This window comes from Cyprinodon tularosa, unplaced genomic scaffold (genome assembly GCF_016077235.1).
Source record: "Cyprinodon tularosa strain WSP-4 unplaced genomic scaffold, ASM1607723v1 ctg703, whole genome shotgun sequence".
Classification (NCBI taxonomy): domain Eukaryota; kingdom Metazoa; phylum Chordata; class Actinopteri; order Cyprinodontiformes; family Cyprinodontidae; genus Cyprinodon; species Cyprinodon tularosa.
The window spans coordinates 543,856-564,936 of record NW_024039456.1 but is presented as its reverse complement, the minus strand read 5'-3'; the positions used below and the strand labels follow the sequence as shown (position 1 = coordinate 564,936).

The following is a 21,081-nucleotide window of genomic DNA, read 5'->3' as shown; positions in this document are numbered from 1 at the left end:
AGTAATGTTAAGTAATCCCTCCCTGGGATTATTAAAGTATTTCTGATTCCTGGTTGATGGGACAGGTGTTTTGAATGAAACGGTGTCCAGCTTGAAAGAGCTCCTGTGTGTCTCTGAATGTGAGCATTGATGACTGAAAGACATCTTCTGCCTCCATTTATCTGTTTACTACAGTCTGTTGAATTCATGTTAATGTGGATTTAAAGACATTTTAATTAGTGCAAAAAATTGCAGGAGGGAATATAAAAAAAAGTAATCAACTAAGACTTTCGCGACCCCCATGCAGTACCTCTGCAGACCCCCTGTTGAAGACCTCTGCAATAAACAATCTACGGATTTAGAACAATTCTTTCAAAACTACAGCATAAAGAAAATCTTCAATTGTTTTTTTTAAGAGTAATATAAAAAAATGTTTGTCAAAACCAGACTAGGTTTTCTAATTTGTAGTAGGCTGACATTACCGGTGACTCATTTTTTTAAACTTAAAAATACTGAAAACTAAAGGTAATTATCAGAATACTTTATTTGCTATGTTAAGCCCATATCTTACACTTTTGTCTTTTAAAAGCCATTTTGACAATCAGGGTCTAATTTTATTTTTCATTGCAGGCAACAGCCCTTTTTTTTCCTCTAAAAGTGTCTATTTAATGAATGCCATCTCTCCAGGACTTTGCTCTCCAAACATTTATTGTCTCTTTCAGCTCCTTTATTATTTAAGCCTCTCAAGTTGGCCTTGTAGAATTGCAGCATAGATGGAAGGAGCCCAAGGCCAGAACTCTGCCCCTTATTTACTGCAGCATTTTAGATCTAAAGGTTTCAACGCATTGTATTTTATTACAATGCTCGAGGTTGTGGAGTATTAGTAAAAAAAAGAAGCTAAAACTGGAAAAATAATGTTTGTGTTTACTTCCTCTCCTAGAACTCCAGAATAGACATAGGGGACATTTCTGAGAGGAAAGCCCTCCGGTCCCGACTGAAATGCCGACCGTTCAGCTGGTTCCTCTCCAACATCTACCCAGAGCTGCGATCTTACAGTGACACTGTTGCTTATGGAGTGGTGAGTTTCCTTTAAACACTTGATTCAAGTTTATTAATATGTATGAAAATTAATGTCTGAGGCTACAGAAAAATGATTTCATAGAATTAGGTTTAAATCTCTTTGCAACATAAAGCTCATCATCATTTCCCTCCGCATCAGCTCCCAGAGGTTTATATATATTCAGCTTCCCTAAACAAGAAATTAAGCATTTTGTTGGGTTTACATTCATAATCAGAAATTGGCCATTTTTTTTCTTGTTATGCATTTTTACAAATACTTACCAGCCATTACTGTTAATGTTTTGCAAATGTCTTTAAATGGGCTTTCGCCCTTCCAGTGACTCTTATTTTTCCTTTTTCCATTAAACACATTTAATTAAACCTATTGGCCTAATACAATTAATCACATTCAAATTAATCAGTCTCAATAATATTCAAGCCTTTTATGAATGGGTTGGCACACTGCCGCTAAAGCATATAAATCTCTCTGCAGTCCACAGGATTTGTTGGTTTTATTTTTGAAGCCTACATCCTTCCCCTCAGCATCTGAGGTATTTATTTCTACAGTATTTAATTTACATACTGTAAATCAAGGCTTAGTTTTTGAGTGGTTTGGTTTTAAAGCAGAGTTTCAGAGCAGACTATTTTTCATGCTGCAATTTAAGCGTCTAATGGTTCTTTTAATGATAACATAAAATGCCCAGCCCTCTCATTGGCACCCAAGTGAAGATGTAAAAAAAAAAAAAAAATATATATATATATATATATATATATATATATATATATATATATATATATATATATATATATATACATTGTTCAGAAAGGTTTAAATGATCTTGCCCATTCAAAGGGGCATTTCAACTTCAGGTCCGTCTGCTACTGGAACTGCTGGGGCTGAATTACATTCCTACTGTAGCCCAGGATAATATCAGCATGACAACAGTGTAGTGGTACAAATTACAGCAACTGTCAAAAAGTCAATGTTTGTCGCTCAGATATTTTTCTCACCTGGCATCTAATATGAAGCACCTGCATTTTTTGCGGATTGTGACGTTTTTTTGTCCACCAATCATGAATTGTTAAGGCTTATAGCCACACTTCAATCTGAAAAACTCACACAGAGAGAAAAGATAATTAGAAGAATTTATTGATAAGAAAGTATAGTCTTTGGCGCTCAGACCTCGGCAGGAACATTCATGCTGAATTATGCTTTAACATGCATGAGTAGATGAATGTGAATGGGGATGTTCCCCCCGGCCTGAAACTGGTGGTGGTTTGATCCGAGCTGGTTGACAAGGTGATCTGCTGGGCAGAATTGTGGGACTAGAAGACTGAGGGAGCTGACGCCGGGGCTTCACTCAGACACGGGATATAGAGGTCCTGCTCGGTGATGCAGGTACTGTGAACTGTCCATGATGAGCAAGCATGAAGCGACAGTGGAGAGGAAAAACTCCCCTTTAGGAAGAAACCTCTGGCAGAACCGGGCTCAACATGGTGGTCTTCTGCCGGACCAATGCGATGAGACGAGGGATGGTGACAACTGGGATTAATACTCTCTGATGAGGTTGAGGTGAAGTCGTGTCATGAAGGACGATTCAGCTGCGATGGCGGAGAAGGGGAGGTGGGTGGATTGTCGTCTGAATCGAAATCCGACATTGCGATTGCAGGATAGCGGCTGTGGTGAGATTTGAGGGAGTTTATAAAGTGGAAGCAGGACGCTGATTGGGCTTCGTGGTGGAGTAGTTCGAAGCTGATTGGCTCGCTTCGGAGACGGATCGGCTTCTGATTGATGGAGGTAAGTCAGAGTTTCTTCAATTGAACTTCCGCTAGAGCTTCATTTTAGGTTGCCATGCAGGTCTCCATGGACAGTGTGCGAATAACCTCTGCAATCAATTCTGTTCGATGCTGAAGGTCTTCTCCAAAAATAAATGGGGCATTACATTATTGGAAAGGTGGTGAAGTAGAGAAGAAACGCTTTGCACACTGCTCTTTATTGGACAATTTATTTTTTATCAGCTTAATATTGTTTCTTGCCAAGTTTTAGACTGAGAGTAAAACTATGATGAGCAAATTACTTTTTGGACTCTTTGTAAGCTATATAAAAGTTCTACATTTTGGACTATAATAAGTGTGTTAAATCTAACTTTAAAACATTTATTATTCATTTACCTTTCTCTCTTAGTTATTTTTCTTTTTTCTCACTTCCTTCATTCTGTTCTTAAAAAAATATTTCTATGTGTGTGTCTCTTTTATTCTTAATGAAGCAGGGCAGGGAATTGGGGACGAGTGTCCCTAAATATTTATTTCATTAAATAACTAATAACTAAGAGCTCGAGGTCCTTTCCTACCAATCACAGCCCTCCATGTGTCACTGTTGTTTCACACATGAGAGTTGAAGTCCCTCTGCGGATGGAATCCTCTGTAGGGGTTCTATCCAACACCCCTCCATCACATTATTACCTGTTAAGAGGGGATTATCATTGTTATATTTTAAATAATCCTCATTATTACCTCCATCTCCATGGTTTGGGATGTTATCTTTGTTTTTACAGCCACTCTCAAATACCCTGTAGCACTACGAAATCTGCTTATCTCATTGGAGCTAAACTAAACCGGTTTCAATGTCTTAAAGCTGCAGTCTGTAACATTGAGGAGAGAGCAGACTTCCACTGAAAATTTGAAGAAAAACAGGTTTCACTCCACTCCCCCACCCTCACTGCTTCACTCATGCCCCACCTCCAAGCTCCACCCCTCTCACAGCATCTGCGCGGCTACCGCATGCGACCAGAAAGGGGGGGGGGGCATTATTCAGCGTGTGTGAGCTGTGATTGACACTCCAGCAGACGCTCCTCTGGCTGTGATTGGTTGTTTTGACTCGTCCCGAATTATTCTTTCCAGATTGAAATACAGGCAGTAGGCGGGACCAATTGAAGCAGTTTTTTTCACAGGTTACATATCACATGTACTGCTGTCTGGGCATAGGGACAGTTTGAGCCAATATGACAAAAAAGTGATTTTTAAAAACTTACAGACTTCAGCTTTAAAGTTTGTGCAGCAATCTTTGTAAATAACCAACAACAAGCTCCCGTATTTTGCCGACAAAAAATGATTATATGTGCAGTAAAATGCATGTTATTTAAAATCTTCAAAGATCAGGCCCTTAGTGTGTCATGCTTGCAAATAAGGAATACATAATTTGTCACACCGTACTGACCATAAACGAGCATGACCCTCACTACACAGTAAGATCACCCACTCTTTCCAAGACAAGTGTTTTGGACCAATCAAAAAGGTAAAAAGAGGACAAAAAGACTCTGATTTATTTAATTTAAAGAAACAATTTTAGATTGAAGTGCTGAAAAATTTAATTGAAATCTTGCAACTTTTGAGCACAAAATGGAATCTGAACTTTGCTCATGAATCAGTGCTTTAAATATTGGTCTATAAATAAATAAATCTTCAATGCTTTTTAGACATCAAATTGAGCATGTGCTGAAAGTTCTTTGACACTGTTGCCTACTTAACTAATTACAGAGAGCACAAACATCTTAGAAACATATCTGTGCAGAAGAGACAGGGAGAAAGATATCTTGCATTTGTTAGATACTTGTCCTTAACAGTGCTTGATTTGTTTTATAGAGCAAAAGTCAGGAAGTGTGTCTTAGATGTTTTAGGCATACTTAATCAAAGCCTGTCCATCACATTCACTGAGTGCTTCAGTGTCTTGTTGATGAGTCACACTCATCTGTTTTTTCTTGCAGATTTCTATTATACATGGAAGTGACTAAGCAAGTCCAGCATAATTACCGGTATCACAAGAAAAGTGTAAATTAAATCATAATGATTTAATTTTTATATACTGAAATCATGTTTTTGTGAACACATTTACAACCAGGCAAGTCTTTCAACCCTTTATATTTATTTTTTTTTATTTACGTGTTTATTATAATCCTTAAACAATAATCTTTACTTACACAACAGGTGTAATTGCAGAAGTGACATGTAATCAATGCCGCCTTACTCAATCTGGATCACTACAGAGGGGTTGGAAAGTCTAAAAATAGTTTAACAGCTTTTTGTTTTTCAATTTCTGCTCATCCCTTCAGTTGTCTGTAGGCAACTGTCTTTTTGCATCACTGAAAGATGACAGAAACTGTTGAAAGATGAGCAGAGTTCCACCCTTCAGTAAAATCTCTCTGTCTATCTTCACGGTGATGTAAGATTTCTGTTTTGGTCTTTGATTTTGCTTTTGTACCTCCATAACAACTCATACTGAAATGCTGTTATTATCCAAAAATAGTTTTACATTCAGAAAGTTAAATGTTCACTTAACTTACTTGACCTATTTAAGCTTTACTGTCTAAATTTAAGCAGACAAATTGTGGTTACAGGGAAAAGACCTGGGGTGTCATTTATCAAAAAATGCGTGGGATCCATATTAAAAGTGTACACGCATCCCAAAGGAGTTTGCAAAAAATAAAAAATGTATTTATGAATCCATGCTCACTTAGGATACCAGGCATTATTCCTTGATAAATCAGAGCTGTACCTCAGTTTGCGTACAAGGCTCCTCCTCAAGCTCTGCTATCCTTGAGCTATTCCCTGCCCAGCATGGATGTCATTGTGTATTTAAATGAGCCAGTTGATCAATGTCATTAAATGATTACCAATGAGAAACATAACCAAGAGGGAGGAAAAAGTGCAGATTAACCAAGGTGTTTGTTTGATCGGAGGAAAGTCCGAAATATTTGGTAGTCACCAATGATAAAGGAAGTATTATTGAAGAGAACTCCAGAGGCTGATATTTACATTATGTATGGAATTTTTCAGACCCATATGCAGAAACCACCAGAGAGACTTAGCATAACCAGTTTCAATTGTTTCATTATTGGACAAGAAGTGGGGCGCTGTGAAGTCTGCTGACTGGAAAGGCAGAGACGTTGTTAGATGGAGCAAATTATTATTGCATGGTTTTAAGTTACGCAGGTTTACTGTTTGTGTAAGCAGAGTAGTTCTGGGGGAGTGTCAGGGAATCCCAAGAGAAAACAATAAATTGGTGGAGAGAGGGCAGGCAGGAGGTCCAGCGAGAATTGCTGTTGAAATTAGCAAACCTATTTGGTTATTTCCTATGATGGGGTCTTGAAGGGAGCAGCTTGCGAACAAAACAACTGAGTCGAATCTTCAGGTTTTGAATGGCTCTCTTGCAACTCTTTTAAACACTGCAGCTAATGCTGTTGATGGACAGGGCTGCCAGCTCATCCAAACACTATCACACATGCTCACCCAAGGATCATGACAGCACTCCCTTCCTTAAGGGCAACCACCAGGCAGTCCAGAAGACTATAATGGGCGGGAGGCCTCAAAGTCCCTTATGAGTGACTCATTGAATTAACGAACGAGGCAACCAAGTACATACTTGACCCAGTCCACAATGTACTGGGACTATACGACCCTGTTGACGAACAGCTAAATTCTTTCTGACCAGGTAGGCCAGGTGTCCATCAGTGTCAAGGTAGGCCGGACATTGACGGGGTCTGGCCAGGGGCCACAATGCAATGAGACAGGAAAAAGCAGATGAATCTTGAGACTGGGGAAAGGTCCAGACGCACCAAAGTCAGACTAAAAACAGAAACCACCTTGTAAGGACTAATGGACTTAGGGTACAATTTTCCAAGAAGAAGACTTAAATTCTCCCAGAAAGCCAAACCTCGTGGCTGAGAACATACTGAGGTGCAGGGCAGAGCCTTTTGTCAGTGAAGCATTCATTCTGTTCCTTAGTGCACTTGAGGGCAGAAACAACACTTCCAAATCCTTTGGCACCCGTGAATGTAATGCTGGACCAATGGCACAGATGGGTTCTTATCTTCAGGAGGAAAAAGAGGAGGCTAGTACCCCAAAAAGGTCTTGAAAGAGGAGAGGCCACTAGCAGAAAGCACATGTTGGTTATGGCAGTATTCAACCCAAGGGAGCTGTGAACTCTTAACTAGACTGACGTGAGGAACAGACACACCCAACAGCGGCCTCGAGCTTCTGGTTCATTTGCTCCCTTTGTTCATTAGTCTGAGGTTGAAAGGAGATTAATAAATGAGATGAGGGCTTACTGCACTACGTACATAAATGCAATTAGGTGGACCAGTGTTGGGATCAGGTTCAGATTGCTGAGCCTGAGGCACCTCTTCTCTTAGTGAGGAATAATAGTTTCAGTGTTGGTGAATCAATTTGTGACTGGTCCAAACCAGCACAGGAGGTTCCAAGCCTTCCAGCAAGTGATGCCACTCCCCCAAGTCTATATCATAATTTCTCTCTATGGGGGAAAGTCTGTGGGAAAAGAAGGCATAAGGATAAAGTTTAGAATCGGTTTCTGCTCCTATCCAAATGTCAGAAGCATCCACCTCAAGAATGAACTGTTTATGGGGGTCTGGCTAGACCTAACTGGGGGCTCTAGAGAGCTTTTCTTTGAGAAAACGGAATGCTGAATCAGCTTCCGTAGTCTAGGAGAAGGTGACATTGTGGTAAGTTTAGGCAGATAGAGGGGCAGCAGTTTTGCTGTAGTTCTTGATGAATCAACGATAGAAATTGGTGAAGCCTAGGAATCGTTGGAGTTGCTCAAAGGTTTCCGGTATAGGCCAGTCCAGCACTGCTTTTAGAAATCCATTTGTGAAACCAGCTGGCTCTTATACACAAACAGAAACAAAACAAAGGAGGAAAAGGTGCATGGAGTATATACAATGCATCCAGAGATATGTAGTGGATGGTATATATATACATATATATATATATATATATATATATATATATATATATATATATATATATATATATATATATATATATATATATATATATATATATATATATACACTTTATCTTATGTGTTTTCAAGAAGGCTTAACGTTCCTGGAATAAAAAATCATCGAGGTGGACAAAAGTTAATATGTAACCAGTCAAGGAACCAAAGTTCCTATTGCTACTGCAATAACTGCAAAAATCCTGTGTAAACATGTTATGGTGCTAGTTTTCCTTTTTAAGTATTTTTATCTTTTTTTGCAATGGACTTACCTTTTGCAATGGACTACCTGAGTGAATAAGCAGTTCAATTTGACAACGATTGTGATTCAAAATTTATAATTATGGATGAGTTTAGAATGTACACAGTTTTCAAACAAGACACGTTGAGTTTTATCACAATGATGTCCAGCTTGCTTTGGCAGCTTGGATTGGTAGGGGAGCAGGCTATATGAAACAGAACCCCAACAAACATCAGGATTTAAGTTTTTATTTACACTGTTTCTGCTTCCGTGCATATGTTTGGCCCTGTTCCTTTTTTGTGTTCCGGCAGCAAAGCAGAACGCTTTCTCTACCTTTGAAATCAGTTTTGATGGCTTTGGTGTGACCTATTAACAGGTTTAATTCAGGTTTGTTTGATCCTTAAGCAGCACCTGCAGTATTACTGCACACAAATGATGATGCACAGACCGATATTGATCCATTCCTTTTTCAGGGATTATGTGACCACACTGAAAATTCTAAAATATAAAATACATATTTGGAGGAACTTTTACAGTAACCATTTTAATTTAACTCTAAAGTTTTTTTTGTTTTTTTGAAGCAGGAATGAGATAGGTTGGTGTGGCGATGTCACCGTTCCCCTCCCCCCCATCTGGAATTTAGGTTCAGTTATTGGGTTATCCAATAAACCCGGGTCCCACCACCGGTGCCGCCGGGTCTTTGGTCCTGGTATTATTGAATGTTAGTGTTATGTGTGAATGTGTGTCCACGTTTTTTTTTTTTTTGGGGGGGGGGGGGGGGGGGGGGGGGGGGTTCCTTGTGTTGTGAGTGGGGGCACTAGGGTGGGAAGGTCTGATTTAGACTGTGAGTTGCTCTCCCTCCGCTGGCTGGCGCCTGGGCTCGCCAGTGCAATGGTGGAGCTCGGGGTTTGGGGTTGGATGCCCGGGTGGCTACTCATTCCTGGTGGCTTCCAGGGCCGGATTCACTTCGGGGTGGCTGGCTGCCGGCGGAGCCCGCAGACTCGTCCCTGCGGCTCCCGGGGGCTCCGGCATTGCGATGGCTGGGGGACTTCCTCAGGGCTGTCTCTCCTCCTCCCATGGTGGGGGTCGGATTTCCTGGTCAACTGGGGCTTTGAATCTCCCAGCACTGGACTCAGTGCTCTGGGAGGGCGCCTCTTCGGCTCTCCACAACCACTATTGAGCAATTTTCCTTTGGATAAACTTTACATGCACAAGTGCACTTTCACAAACAACTACAGGTGCTTGGCTCCAGGTACTTAGAGATTCAGTTCCATACAGAAAGCCCATATTCTTATCTTCAGGTAACACAGAATACATGCCAGATTAAATAATACTACTTATACTTCAGCGATAGTATCTAGGTGTTACTTTATTGTATATCTTGTACCATGTCCGTTGGTTGTGCTGTTCTTCTTCATCTCATTGCAGGTGATGAAGCAGAATGAAAATGTTTTATCATTATCTCCCTTTTATCTCCTCTTTCCTTCATCTTTTTTTTCCTTTTTTTGTTTTTCCTTTCCTGTTCTATTTACATTGCAGTGTCCATATAATCTGTAAAACTCCCTGCATAATTATAATAAAGCAATTTATATGCATAAAACAAGCGGAAGACTATGGCGATAGCCGTACTGCTCCACTTGTGAAAGTAAAATCTGTTGGGCTCTTTTTGGCATCAAGACAATTATTCTTGAAAAAAAAAGAAGAACTTTAAAGTTAAGAATTTGCTTTGAAACTCACTTACTGTAGCCTTAGTGGCACTGAGTTAGAAGTTGATTTACTGAAGTTCTCTGGGCTACAGCTGTGTGTACATGTGTGGACCTGACCTGTGACATCTGTACGGATGGTTTGGGAGGAGAAATCCCACAGGGGATCAATAAAGTACCAGATTATTGTTAATTGCTTTTTGGTATGTGATAGCAACATGAGATATTATGAAATAGAAAGCTCAGATCAGCCCTCAAAGGCTCCAGCACTACAGTCAAACCCCTCTGGGCCAGTATGTGATGTGATTGCAGAGGAGCAGACCATGTGAGGTGATAAGAAATTTCAGGCAGAGATTATGGCAGGGATCTTGGATGGAAACAGCTTCACAGAGGGAGAAAAAGATCTCTTTGTAGAAAAGATGGTTGTGGAAAATTAGGAAATACCTTTCAAGCTACCCATTGATCAAAAATTCAGAATGCGGCAGTTGTGAGATCAAATTAAAAAGACGTTTGATTCATATCAGAATCTAAATGTCTGTATCCTGTTTTCTTTTATGAGGAATACGAAAGGTCAGACCCAAGAAGCTGGAAGACTTAACAGGCATTTGTATTCAAATGATCTCTTTTAAAAGGTCGCTTGAATGACAGAGTTACCATAGATGCAACAGACTATTTAAAAGGCTCAGGATACAACTAAGTGCCTCACAACAGGTCTTCTATTTATAAAGTTGGAAACTATTTTTTTTAAAACATAGAAATAAAAACAACAAGTTGGAGGCAGGCTAAAAGGCAGCTAAACATTGTCAAAGGCTGATAACATATCCGGAGCACAAAACTTCTTATCAGTAAGAAAAAGCTTAATGATTTTAAAAACCAGCACCATTTGAAGACAATCTGCGACAAGCCCAGTGTAACTCTAAGCCCTTTGGTGAATGGCCACTTGTGATGAACTCCATTTTAACAGCACCATAATTCAAGTAGATGTCTTCTCTGGTTTTGACCAGTTCTAACCAAAATGCCATATACTGGAAAGTCTTTGGTAAAACACTGCAGCAGTGATTGGAAGTGACTTAAAGTCACTTAAAACTATTAACTCTTCAGGGTTTAATTCCTCTATAGAGTTGCAGCCATTCAAAATGGCCCTTCCCAGTCAAATGCCAGCAGATTGGCAGCCTACTCCCATAGCCGTGACTCCCGGCAGAATTTCCTTGAACTTCCAGCCTCTGGCCTTTTCCTGGGTGTGCATTTTTTTTTCACTCTGACTTCAGCCATTCACTGAATTACAGGGTATGACCAGGAGATGACATCTTAATGTCCACACATCAGGACAGAAAGAATATTTTAGTACAAATATTGGTGTTTCAAAAGCAATTGTAAAGGACCAAATCAAGGAAAGTGGGGACATTTTGATTGGCTACTAGTGTATTGCTGTAGGTTGTTTAAACTTATTCTGAGGACATTATCTTTCTCATCCTTTAAACCTTAGTCTGCCCGTGGCTTGTTTGTTACACCTACTGAACAGCACCAACTGAAAGGCCATACACATGGTCATAAAAAGTCACTAAACTCTACTCCTAATATGGTATTTACAAGGAAGGGAAGTCTGGATAAAAAAGTACTGCTAAGGAATTTGCTTTTGTCAGAGCTGAATTTGGCTTAGCCACTGATGAAAAGAAAAAACTGATTTTTAGCCTGTTGTTTCCTATTTATCTGTGACCAGGCTATAAGGGCAGTGTTATAGGCATTGACTCCAGCACTTCCCCCCAGATACCTCCTCCAGCTTGCCAAGGAACAGCCAGGGATGTTGTCGCTCCACTCTGTCCTGGGCCGTCCACTGGGCCTCCTATAGGTGGAATGTGACTGGAAAACCTCCTGCCTTTCAATATGGAGGCAAAACAGCTCTACTTTGATTTTCTTCCAGGATGATCGAGCTCCTCAGCCTAAAGGACAAGTTCTACTCCCTGCAGCAGTGTGTCGCAGTGAGCTTGACGCTGACATTTTTTTTTATGCTCAAGTTTGAAGTGTGGTCTCCACTATGTTATATTCCACGCCACAACCAAGAGGTACAATCACGAACTAGCTGTGGGTCTAGATACGGCGGTGAGGAAGTGGGAGCAAGTTCGTCCGACAACAGAGGGACATGAGGTCGAAAAAGAACGGGGATCCAGGTGGAAAAAGGGTCCCAGCATTCTCGTGCACCTTGCTCTTCTAGCTGGTCCAACTTCACAAGTTGTTTTCCGCAATTACAGTCATACAAACAAAACAAGCCGGCAAGCGGATGTAGAATTGGCCAATCAGATGCCTCCGGTCTGCAGCCCAGCCTGCGGTAACCTACATTTTGAGAGAGGTTCAGCAGTGTCTGCAGAGAGGGCGGGGACGTTTTTCCATTCACTGCAACACCTATTCAGATGACCAAGTTTCAAAGTATAAATCAGCCTTAACTTCTATATTTAAGGGAGTGTACAGCCATGCTGCGGAAATTGAACATATTGCATAAACCGTCACTTAAGAAACTGCTCCTTCCAGGATCTTTTGTTTTTCTTTTTTCCAAGAAAGGAAAATCACCTCTTAAACAGAGGTTTTGACTTGAGTCAGTCAAAATTTTTATTATTAACAAGTCATGAAAATCTGCTTCTGAAAAACATAGCACACAAAACAAATGTTTGTTGTTTGTTATGTCGTTTTCTTGATGACTTTTACCCCTGCCATGGAGTGCCATCTTGTTCAGGTTGTACAGGATCTTTTGTTTCATAAAATTTGTGCGTGGAGTCTGACTCAAGTCAAGCCAATGTCCACAGCTCTGTTAAATTTGTTTTTTAGTTTTTATGGCACTAGTGGCTTGTTTTTCTGACAGTAGGCTGACACGAAAGGGGGTATGAGAGAGGGGGATAGACATTGAGGACCAAGTCCTCCGTACATGGGTCTTGCGCACTAACCACTGCACCACCTGCATGCCCTTATTTAATTATTTCTAACATTATGTGCAGGATAAAAAAAAAACACCAAAAAGTGAATACTGCAAAAGTATTTGTTCAGTTTAAAAATGTCTGTATATCTGTTACAAAAGGTATATGTTAGTTGAAATTGTCTGCACGACTCCTGGCAGGCAGTAATTACAGTACACTGATTTCATTTATTCCCATTTTAGCCACCCACTTAGGGCCCTGCAGGGCATCACTCTATCATAATGGATTAATTATATTGGTAAAAACATCAAAGAAGAAAATAGGAAAGAAAGAAAGGACAAAAAAGAAAAGAAATGTCACAAGAGGCAGATTTGTTTTATGGTTTAATAAAGAAAAGGATAAAAGAACATCTTTACCCGACTGTTTTGTAATGTTAATTCTTTAACAAAGGGATTCCCCTCACAGTTTTGGGGATTTATATTTGAGTTTGCTATATTTAGGTTTGTATTTTCAGTTTCACTACATTCAGATTATTTCTTGCTATTCGTACATTGGAAAAGCAGAGACATGTTTGAATTATTTTATATTTTCTTAAGGTTTTCTTCCCTTTATTCCTGTTTGTATTTCAGTGCATATTTCTTTTATGTCAGTCTGTTTCTCTGTCAATCCGCCCTTCCATTCATCCTGCCGTCATCCATCCTTCTTTTTGTTTTCCATCCATCTATGCATTTTTCAACCCATCTTTGTGTTCATCCACCGAAGAAGTTACCAATCATCTGTCTGTTCATCTTTCTTTCTACTGTATCTGTCTGTCCATCCTTTTATTTGCATTTCCATCCATCCTGAAATTTGGCAAAAGATGCCCTGAGAATCAGGAATTTCGACATAAAAATATTAAGCAACCCTGTATTACATACAACTGTAACGGCTGAATAGGTATGTTTTCTGTGAGGGGTTCCCCTGTTGCTGTGCTTAATATAGCAAATAAGAGCATGACTGATTGTCTCCATGTGCCAGGCATCATTTAGCAGATAATAATGTTCCCACAATGCAGCACATATATACATGTACACACAGATTAATTCTGATTGGAGACAAACACATAGGTCATGTTCCTCTAAAGAACAGCAGGCCATTTATTAAAGGGATAACTACTAAGTAAATAATGACTCAAGGTGTTTCTATTTTGCTTAGTGCTGTATTTACTGAAGTCACATGAAATTCAGTCCCCATTCCTTCAGAATATATAGCATTTTTAGATTAGTTGTACATTGCTTCGAAGTGCGTATAGTTCTGTTCATGTGTTTAAACTTTAAAAATGGAGGAGAGAAAGTCATGTTAATCCTGTGTAGAGGCATTTTCTTTATAACATCATTATTCCTTCATCTTTTGAGTAGAATTTGTTTATAGTTTGTTCAGCTACTGCTGTCCTCACTAGTCTTTGACTACTGGTTATGTTTTTCCTGTTTTTTACTGTCTGGTTAAACGAAGAAACAAAACGTATTCATTTGCTGTTATTCAACCAGGTCACAAAACTAGAAGAAGAAAACAAATATAGGAAATCCTTTGGAATGAATAGTGTTAATAGTGTTTTTTTTACACTATTACTTCTTGTGCTTTTTTGCTCAATTTACACAATTTATTTACAAGCAGATCCTCAAAAATGCACATATGAACTGTGTTTGCATTTCAACAAGCAGTGCATCCAAACCTTTCCTTGTGTTTGTGTCATCATCAGTGTGTTCCCTAAAAAAGTAACTAGTTATAGTTAGTAGTTAGTAGTAACATTATAAAAGACCCCCCCCCCCCCCCCCCCCCCCCCCCCCCCCCCACACCATGGACTGTTCTTCCTGCTGCCCTCTGGGAAGAGGCTTCGAAGCATGCAGCTCCAGCAGATTCCAGCACAGTTTCTTCCCCACTGCCATTAGACTGCTGAATGTTGTATAAAATGGGGTTTTGCAGTGTCCATATAAACTGTAAAACTCCCGGCATAATTATAATAAAGCAATGTATATGCATGAAACAAGCGGAACACTATGGCGATAGCCGTACTGCTCCACTTGTGAAAGTAAAATCTGTTGGGCTCTTTTTGGCATCAAGACAATTATTCTTATTGCCACATTGTCAGACAGGACACTGTAAAAAATAAAAAAATAATGGGGTTTAAAAAAAAAAAAACTAAATGTTGGAAACTGTAAATCATATACCAGTCTTATGTTTAAATGTTATCGCTGCTGCTTACATTTATCACTCTGCAATTTACAAATGGAAATGTCTTGAGAGCTGTACTGAACAAAATGTCTTTTTGTGTACACTCTGTGTGTACAAAATGACAATTAAGTCTAAGTCTAGTTACAAAAAAGTATCTTAATATTATCCAAAGTAAATATGCAGTTACTTTTTATGTTTTAAAATGTCAAAGTATAAGTGTTTAGATGTTTTTTTTAACCCTGTCAATTTTCTCAGTGCTTTATTTTGTTTTACATTTGTTTTTCAGTTAAAGAACAGCCTGAGAGATGACCTGTGTTTAGACCAGGGACCCGACACTGATAACATTCCCATCATGTACCTCTGCCATGGAATGACACCACAGGTGAGTGACTTTTCAGTCCTGAGAAGTTCTATTCTGAGACACAGCTGAGCAATATTCACATGGAGATCCAAAGAGGGCCAATAACTACAGGAAGATTAGTGGAGAACTTAGAGTAACCTCTGCAGAACATTATATGGAATTGAGACTGAAGTCTCATTCATGTTGATCCAGCAGAAAGACTTCCTATGAACTGCTGCATGGCTTTCAGTGGCTGGGTTCATATTACTGTTTATTACAAATATACCAACGTTGCCAGGCTTTATTTTTGTTGTTGTTTAAATTAAGCATTTTGAAGATGGAGGAATATTAAACATTTAGCTTGATGTTCTACTTCTGGTAGCCCGTCCAAATAAGCAGGTAGACACTGTGGCAGAATTTTAAATGAAATTTCCTTTTGTATACACTCTGTGTATACAAAAAGAGAATAAGGTTGGTCTAAGTCTTAAATAAATTCACTAATTATATTTTACTTTTATTTCTGAGGAAATAATATTGTACCCTTTCATTAGTTTGATTGGTAAGAAATCCCTTCATTGTCCTAAAATTATTTTTTTCATTACCATTTAATTTGTCTTTTTTCATATATATATATATATATATATATATATATATATATATATATATATATATATATATATATATATATATATATTCTGTGCAGTACCTGACCATTTCCTGTTTTATATAAGTTTGTTTTTTAAGATGCCTAAGAAAGTGCAAGCGTAAGCAAAGTTTTCCTTTCTCTGAAAGTGAAAATAATTTCAATACATTTATGCTCCCGAAAAAGCGTGGTTTTCCTATTAGACTTTTAATAAAATTGATTTCTAATTGAAAAATATATAAGTGTACACACTGCCTTTAGGTTATTGTCATTGAACAATCTCTGAGGCAAATTCTTTAATATACGAGATGTTTGAAGGGTTTGTTGATCGTACAATCTATGTGAAGTCATGCTGGAGCATCCAAATGGGATCTGGATCGGAGTTCATCTTAGAAGCTTTGCTCAGTAAAACCTTTTATGTCTTAACTCCCAGCCAGTCCTTTGTGTATTTACTGTAATGTCTGGGTTGATTGTCATGCTACAGGTTCCAGTCCTGTCTTATATTCCTTTCCTTAAGCAGAGGCTCTCACATTTTCCTAAAGCACCTTCTATAAAACACTGAATTATTGAAAGGGCTTCTGTGATGCTGAACTGGACAGGTCCCGCTCCTGCAAAGTATTACTTCAACCTCCACGCATAGCAGTGAAAATAATTCAGCTTGGACTTATTTATCATAAAACTGTATTCTCTGATCGGTTTTTGTCATTTCTACTACTTTACTACTCTTTACTCTGTCTTAATTTGTTTTTATTATGCAGCAAATGTTTCTTCCTTGCACAACTTCAATGAAACTTAAACGTTTGCAGTTTTTCTTATGAGTTGTGTCATGATTTTTTTAACCTTTCAAAGTCAGCCACTGTCAAATATATGATTAAATAATGCTCTTAGAACTAGATGCCCAGATCCAGCACTAAAATGGAGGTATCAGTATCGGCGATTACCAACAAATAGGGCACAGATACTATTTTGAGAGCCAAAAGTTTAATCAACTATTGTCACCCATTCCAGGTAGGCAACAAAAAGTTATTCTGGATTCACTTTGAATTAGTGTTTTTCCTGCTTCACAAAGGTAGACAGCAGACAAAGCCATGGTGGCAATTATTTTACATCCAAGTAGTATGCAGTTCTTCTTATATACACACACACATTAATTCCGGTATCGCTATCGGTTTGGTATCGGCCAGTACTGCAAAGCTAGGTATTGGTATCGGGGCCAAAAAATGACATCAACACTAGTTAGAACGACATAATATTGAGCTGTTAAGAAATATTAGGTGTTTTGCTTTGACCCTGAAGAAAAACACAGATTTTTACTTACAGTAAGACATTACCTAAAAACTAGCTGCTGGCCTTGTGCAGATTACATACTAAAAGAGCCACTTTGTCTTTGCTTTGAGCTGGAATTATTGTGCTATGCCTCACATCACCCCTCCCTGATCAGAGAAGGTCTGCCTTTTCTGTACTGGCAAATCCTGGATAGGGTAAATGCTCCCTTTTGCAGGTCCTCTTTCATTGAAAGCAGAACTCAGTAAAGTAAGTCAGACTTCATTATTTTTGGTTCTCGTTTGAGTTGTCTTCAAACGAGAACTAAACTTAAAAAAAAAAAAATGCTGTTGTCAAAGCCAGCTTTTCCCAGCTACGCCTTTTGACCAAGATTAAACCCTTTTTCTCACTTCAAGACCTGGAGAAGGCGACCTACGCATTTATCAGTTCATGGTTGGACTACTGCAACGCTCTCTAGTCTGGCCTCCCACAGTCGTCACTCCAACGGTTACAGTTAGTGCAGAATGCCACAGCTCGTCTCCTCATTGGTTCATCCAGACACGGACGCATCACTCCCATCCTCTCCTCTTTGCACTGGCTCCTGTTCTGTTTTCGGATTGATTTTAAAATGTTAATGCTTGTTTTTAAAGTCCTTCATTGTGGTGCTCCGTTATGTTTAACTGAGATGTTGCCCATACATCGCAGGTCCCGGTATAAACAGTGGGGCGATTGTTGCTTTGTGGTTTCTGCACCTAAACTGTGGTACAGCCTGCCCCCCCAGTCTGCGTGTTCTCTAAGTTCAGACTAAGACACATTTTTTTCAAACAGGCTTTTAATGCTTAGAGCACATGGATTGATGCTTCGGATTTTTGTTTTTACAATGTTTTTATCTTACTGTGAAGCACTTTGGTCTTCCCGATGTTATGCAAATAAACTATGATTGATTGAATAAACTGACGAGGGTTACTTAGAGATATAGGAATCAAACAAAGTGCCCCTTTGTGCAATATTTTATTCTCTTTTATATATCTATATTCTCTTTTATTACATTACCAGAATTATAACCTGCTAAAAACTACATTCGGAAGACATCTAAGAGCTTTTTCAACCTTAACATTGTCACAGCATGCAGGGGGAAGGCATGCATAGTTTCTGAACATCAAATCATAGAAGCAATGTTTAATGGGAGGGGTAAAATTATGAGGTTTTAGTAATTTAAACTGATACATTGTTTTTGTCCAAAACTATACAGAAACAACTTCTTGCATCATTCAGACAACAGAACTGGTTTTAAAGGTCTTTCATAAATTTTTTTGTATAAATGTAATGTTTTCAAATATGTTACCACAGCAGGAAGAAATTAAGATATCAAATTGATTTATCATCATTATTTAAGTCTTTTCCAGGTCTTTAGCTGGTAAATGGTTGGTTGAACATAACAGCTGGTTGCTTAATTAGTTTGTCTGTTTCCTGCAACATAAAACAGCCCACAGGACCTTTTAAAGCAAAAGCAAATCTGAAGGCACTAAGAAAGTGCAAATTCTAACTTTGTTTCAAGATGTTTCTTTCCCAGAAGAAGCAAACATTTTTGAGTTAGAAAAAACCATTGAGACAGTTCGGTATTTTGAGAAAAGAACAAATCAAATTTGAACATAAAATGCTTATGTATCATCATCACCATCATGTTTTCAGGCTTTTTTAGCAGCAGATATTTTAGCTGTTACAGCTGAAGTAGCAGAAAAGTTATGAGGGAGTCATTGAAGCCAGGCATCCACTCTATCAGTTCACTGCAGATTTAGACCACTTAGTTCCAAAGTGTGACTCTAGCTGCTCTTATGGCCTGCTTAATGGAGACTTCAGGAAACAATAAAAAAAAAAAATCATATTTTACTGCATTAAAATACCCTGTAGGATGATAAAAAGAAAATTATTCATGTTTCGTAAGTAGTGCAATGCATTCAGAACTAGACTTCTATATGTGGCTGGTATCTGGAATAGCTTTGTCTCCTTTGTCCATAATGTTAATAGCTTTGACCGGCACATTGACGTCTGAAACAGCAGTGTGTGCATTTCTGTGACCCGTCATCCATTTGCTTCTTATACGTCTGCTGCTCTGCATAAGCAGCGCGGATAAAGAAATTGACTTGTATTGGACAATGTTATCTCCACTACTTTTGCTATTAACTTACCTCAGTGAATGCATGCAGCATAGTTTCCTAAGCCCCCCTTCTTGTTTGTTTTATTAAGCACAAGGAGAAGCATCTTGTAACATTTCTGCTGAGTTTGAGCTCAACAGATTCATCCTTAAAATGCTTTCATTTCCTCCTCATGAATTTGGCTCAGACTAATTAAGAACAGGACTGACAAAAAACAGGTAAATATATTCAGCCTCAGGCACAGCAGACCGTGTTCATTCCCTGATAACTAAGACCTATGGGACGGCCCGGTTTTTGTCCTCTTGGGCCCTGCACTGCAAAACACAACATTCAGTTTAATTAAAAACTTCAAGTGAGGAGAACTCAATTCTCATCAGCTTGTTGTTTAAATACATGCTGTGAAAAAGGGACTGTTTGCTTGACATATTTAAAGTTAGTCAATGCTTAAAATCCGGCTACTTCCACTGCTAAACAGCTTAAAATCCATCCATACTCACTGACTTTTGAAAGGTCTTCTGTGCATGCAGGTCACCTCAGGGACACAATTTGAGACGTCATGTGAACAGCACTACAGAAAAAGCAGATTTGGCAAAAAATCAGAATTAAACATTGAGTGCTGCAGTTTGAATTTAGACTTAAAGGAATAGTACACCCAAAACATGATTAGCCTTCATTTTCTACTCACCCCCATGCTGAACAACACTCTGGAGTACTTTTTTGATATCTCAAATGCATCTGGAGATCTGGGAGGCTTCTTGCTGTCTGCTGACATTCAAATAATGGAGGTCTATGGCGCCCGAGGCAGAAAGGTCCATAAAAGTCCACAAAAAACGTGTCAATATTCCTCCATACTGCTCGTCCAATGTATTCCAAGTGTCCTGAGTGGGTAGCGTCCAGAATTTACTCGAAACAAAGTCATTTAGAATGTTTTTAGAGCATAAACAGTAGTGTATAGGATTTCCTGAAAGCGCGCACATGCACGCTCACGACGCTACGGAAGCCGGCAGACCAAACCAGCGCATTCAGCTCGGCAAAGAACTCCTGCTCTTCCTCAACACTGAAGTCCTCAGACATTTTTCTTTCGTTGTTTCTTTCTTTGCACAGGTAAACGGCACGTTTCTTTTTCTACGCTTGCATTATTGGCAGAGCAGACGCTGAATGCGCACTTTCATCTGGTTTGGTCTGCCGCGGTTTCCTTAGCGTCGTGATCGTGCATGTGCGCGCTTTCAGGAAATCCTATACACTACTGTTTATGCTCTAAAAACATTCTAAATGACTTTGTTTCGAGTAAATTATGGACGCTACCCACTCAGGACACTTGGAATACATTGGACGAGCAGTATGGAGGAATATTGACACGTTTTTTGTGGACTTTTATGGACCTTTCTGCCTCGGGCGCCATAGACCTCCATTATTTGAATGTCAGCAGACAGCAAGAAGCCTCCCAGATCTCCAGATGCATTTGAGATATCAAAAAAGTACTCCAGAGTGTTGTTCAGCATGGGGGTGAGTAGAAAATGAAGGCTAATCATGTTTTGGGTATACTATTCCTTTAAGGCTGATTTATACTCAGAAACCAGGTCGTCTGCGTGTGTGTCGCAGTGAACTCAAATGTTCCCCTGCCCCTTCCGCGGACACTGGTACACCTCTCCAGAATTGTAGGTGACCACAGACAGTGCCGCAGACAGGAGGCCTCTGATTGGTCAAATCTACATCCGCTCTACACTATGGGCCGGATCTATCAAAGGTTTGCGTGTATAAAAACGTGAGCTATTTCACTGCGCAAGAAC

At 39.2% G+C, this 21,081-nt stretch overlaps 1 protein-coding gene across 1 annotated transcript in view; it reads left to right on the top strand.

Moving 5' to 3' along the window:
* The window catches only part of LOC119772235 (polypeptide N-acetylgalactosaminyltransferase 18-like), a 210,369-nt gene that overhangs the window by 110,803 nt on the left and 78,485 nt on the right, over positions 1-21,081 (top strand). The window contains exons 10-11 of the mRNA XM_038268590.1: positions 920-1,057; positions 15,176-15,271. Coding sequence (XP_038124518.1) covers positions 920-1,057; positions 15,176-15,271 — 234 coding nt within the window. The remainder of the gene's footprint in view (positions 1-919; positions 1,058-15,175; positions 15,272-21,081) is intronic.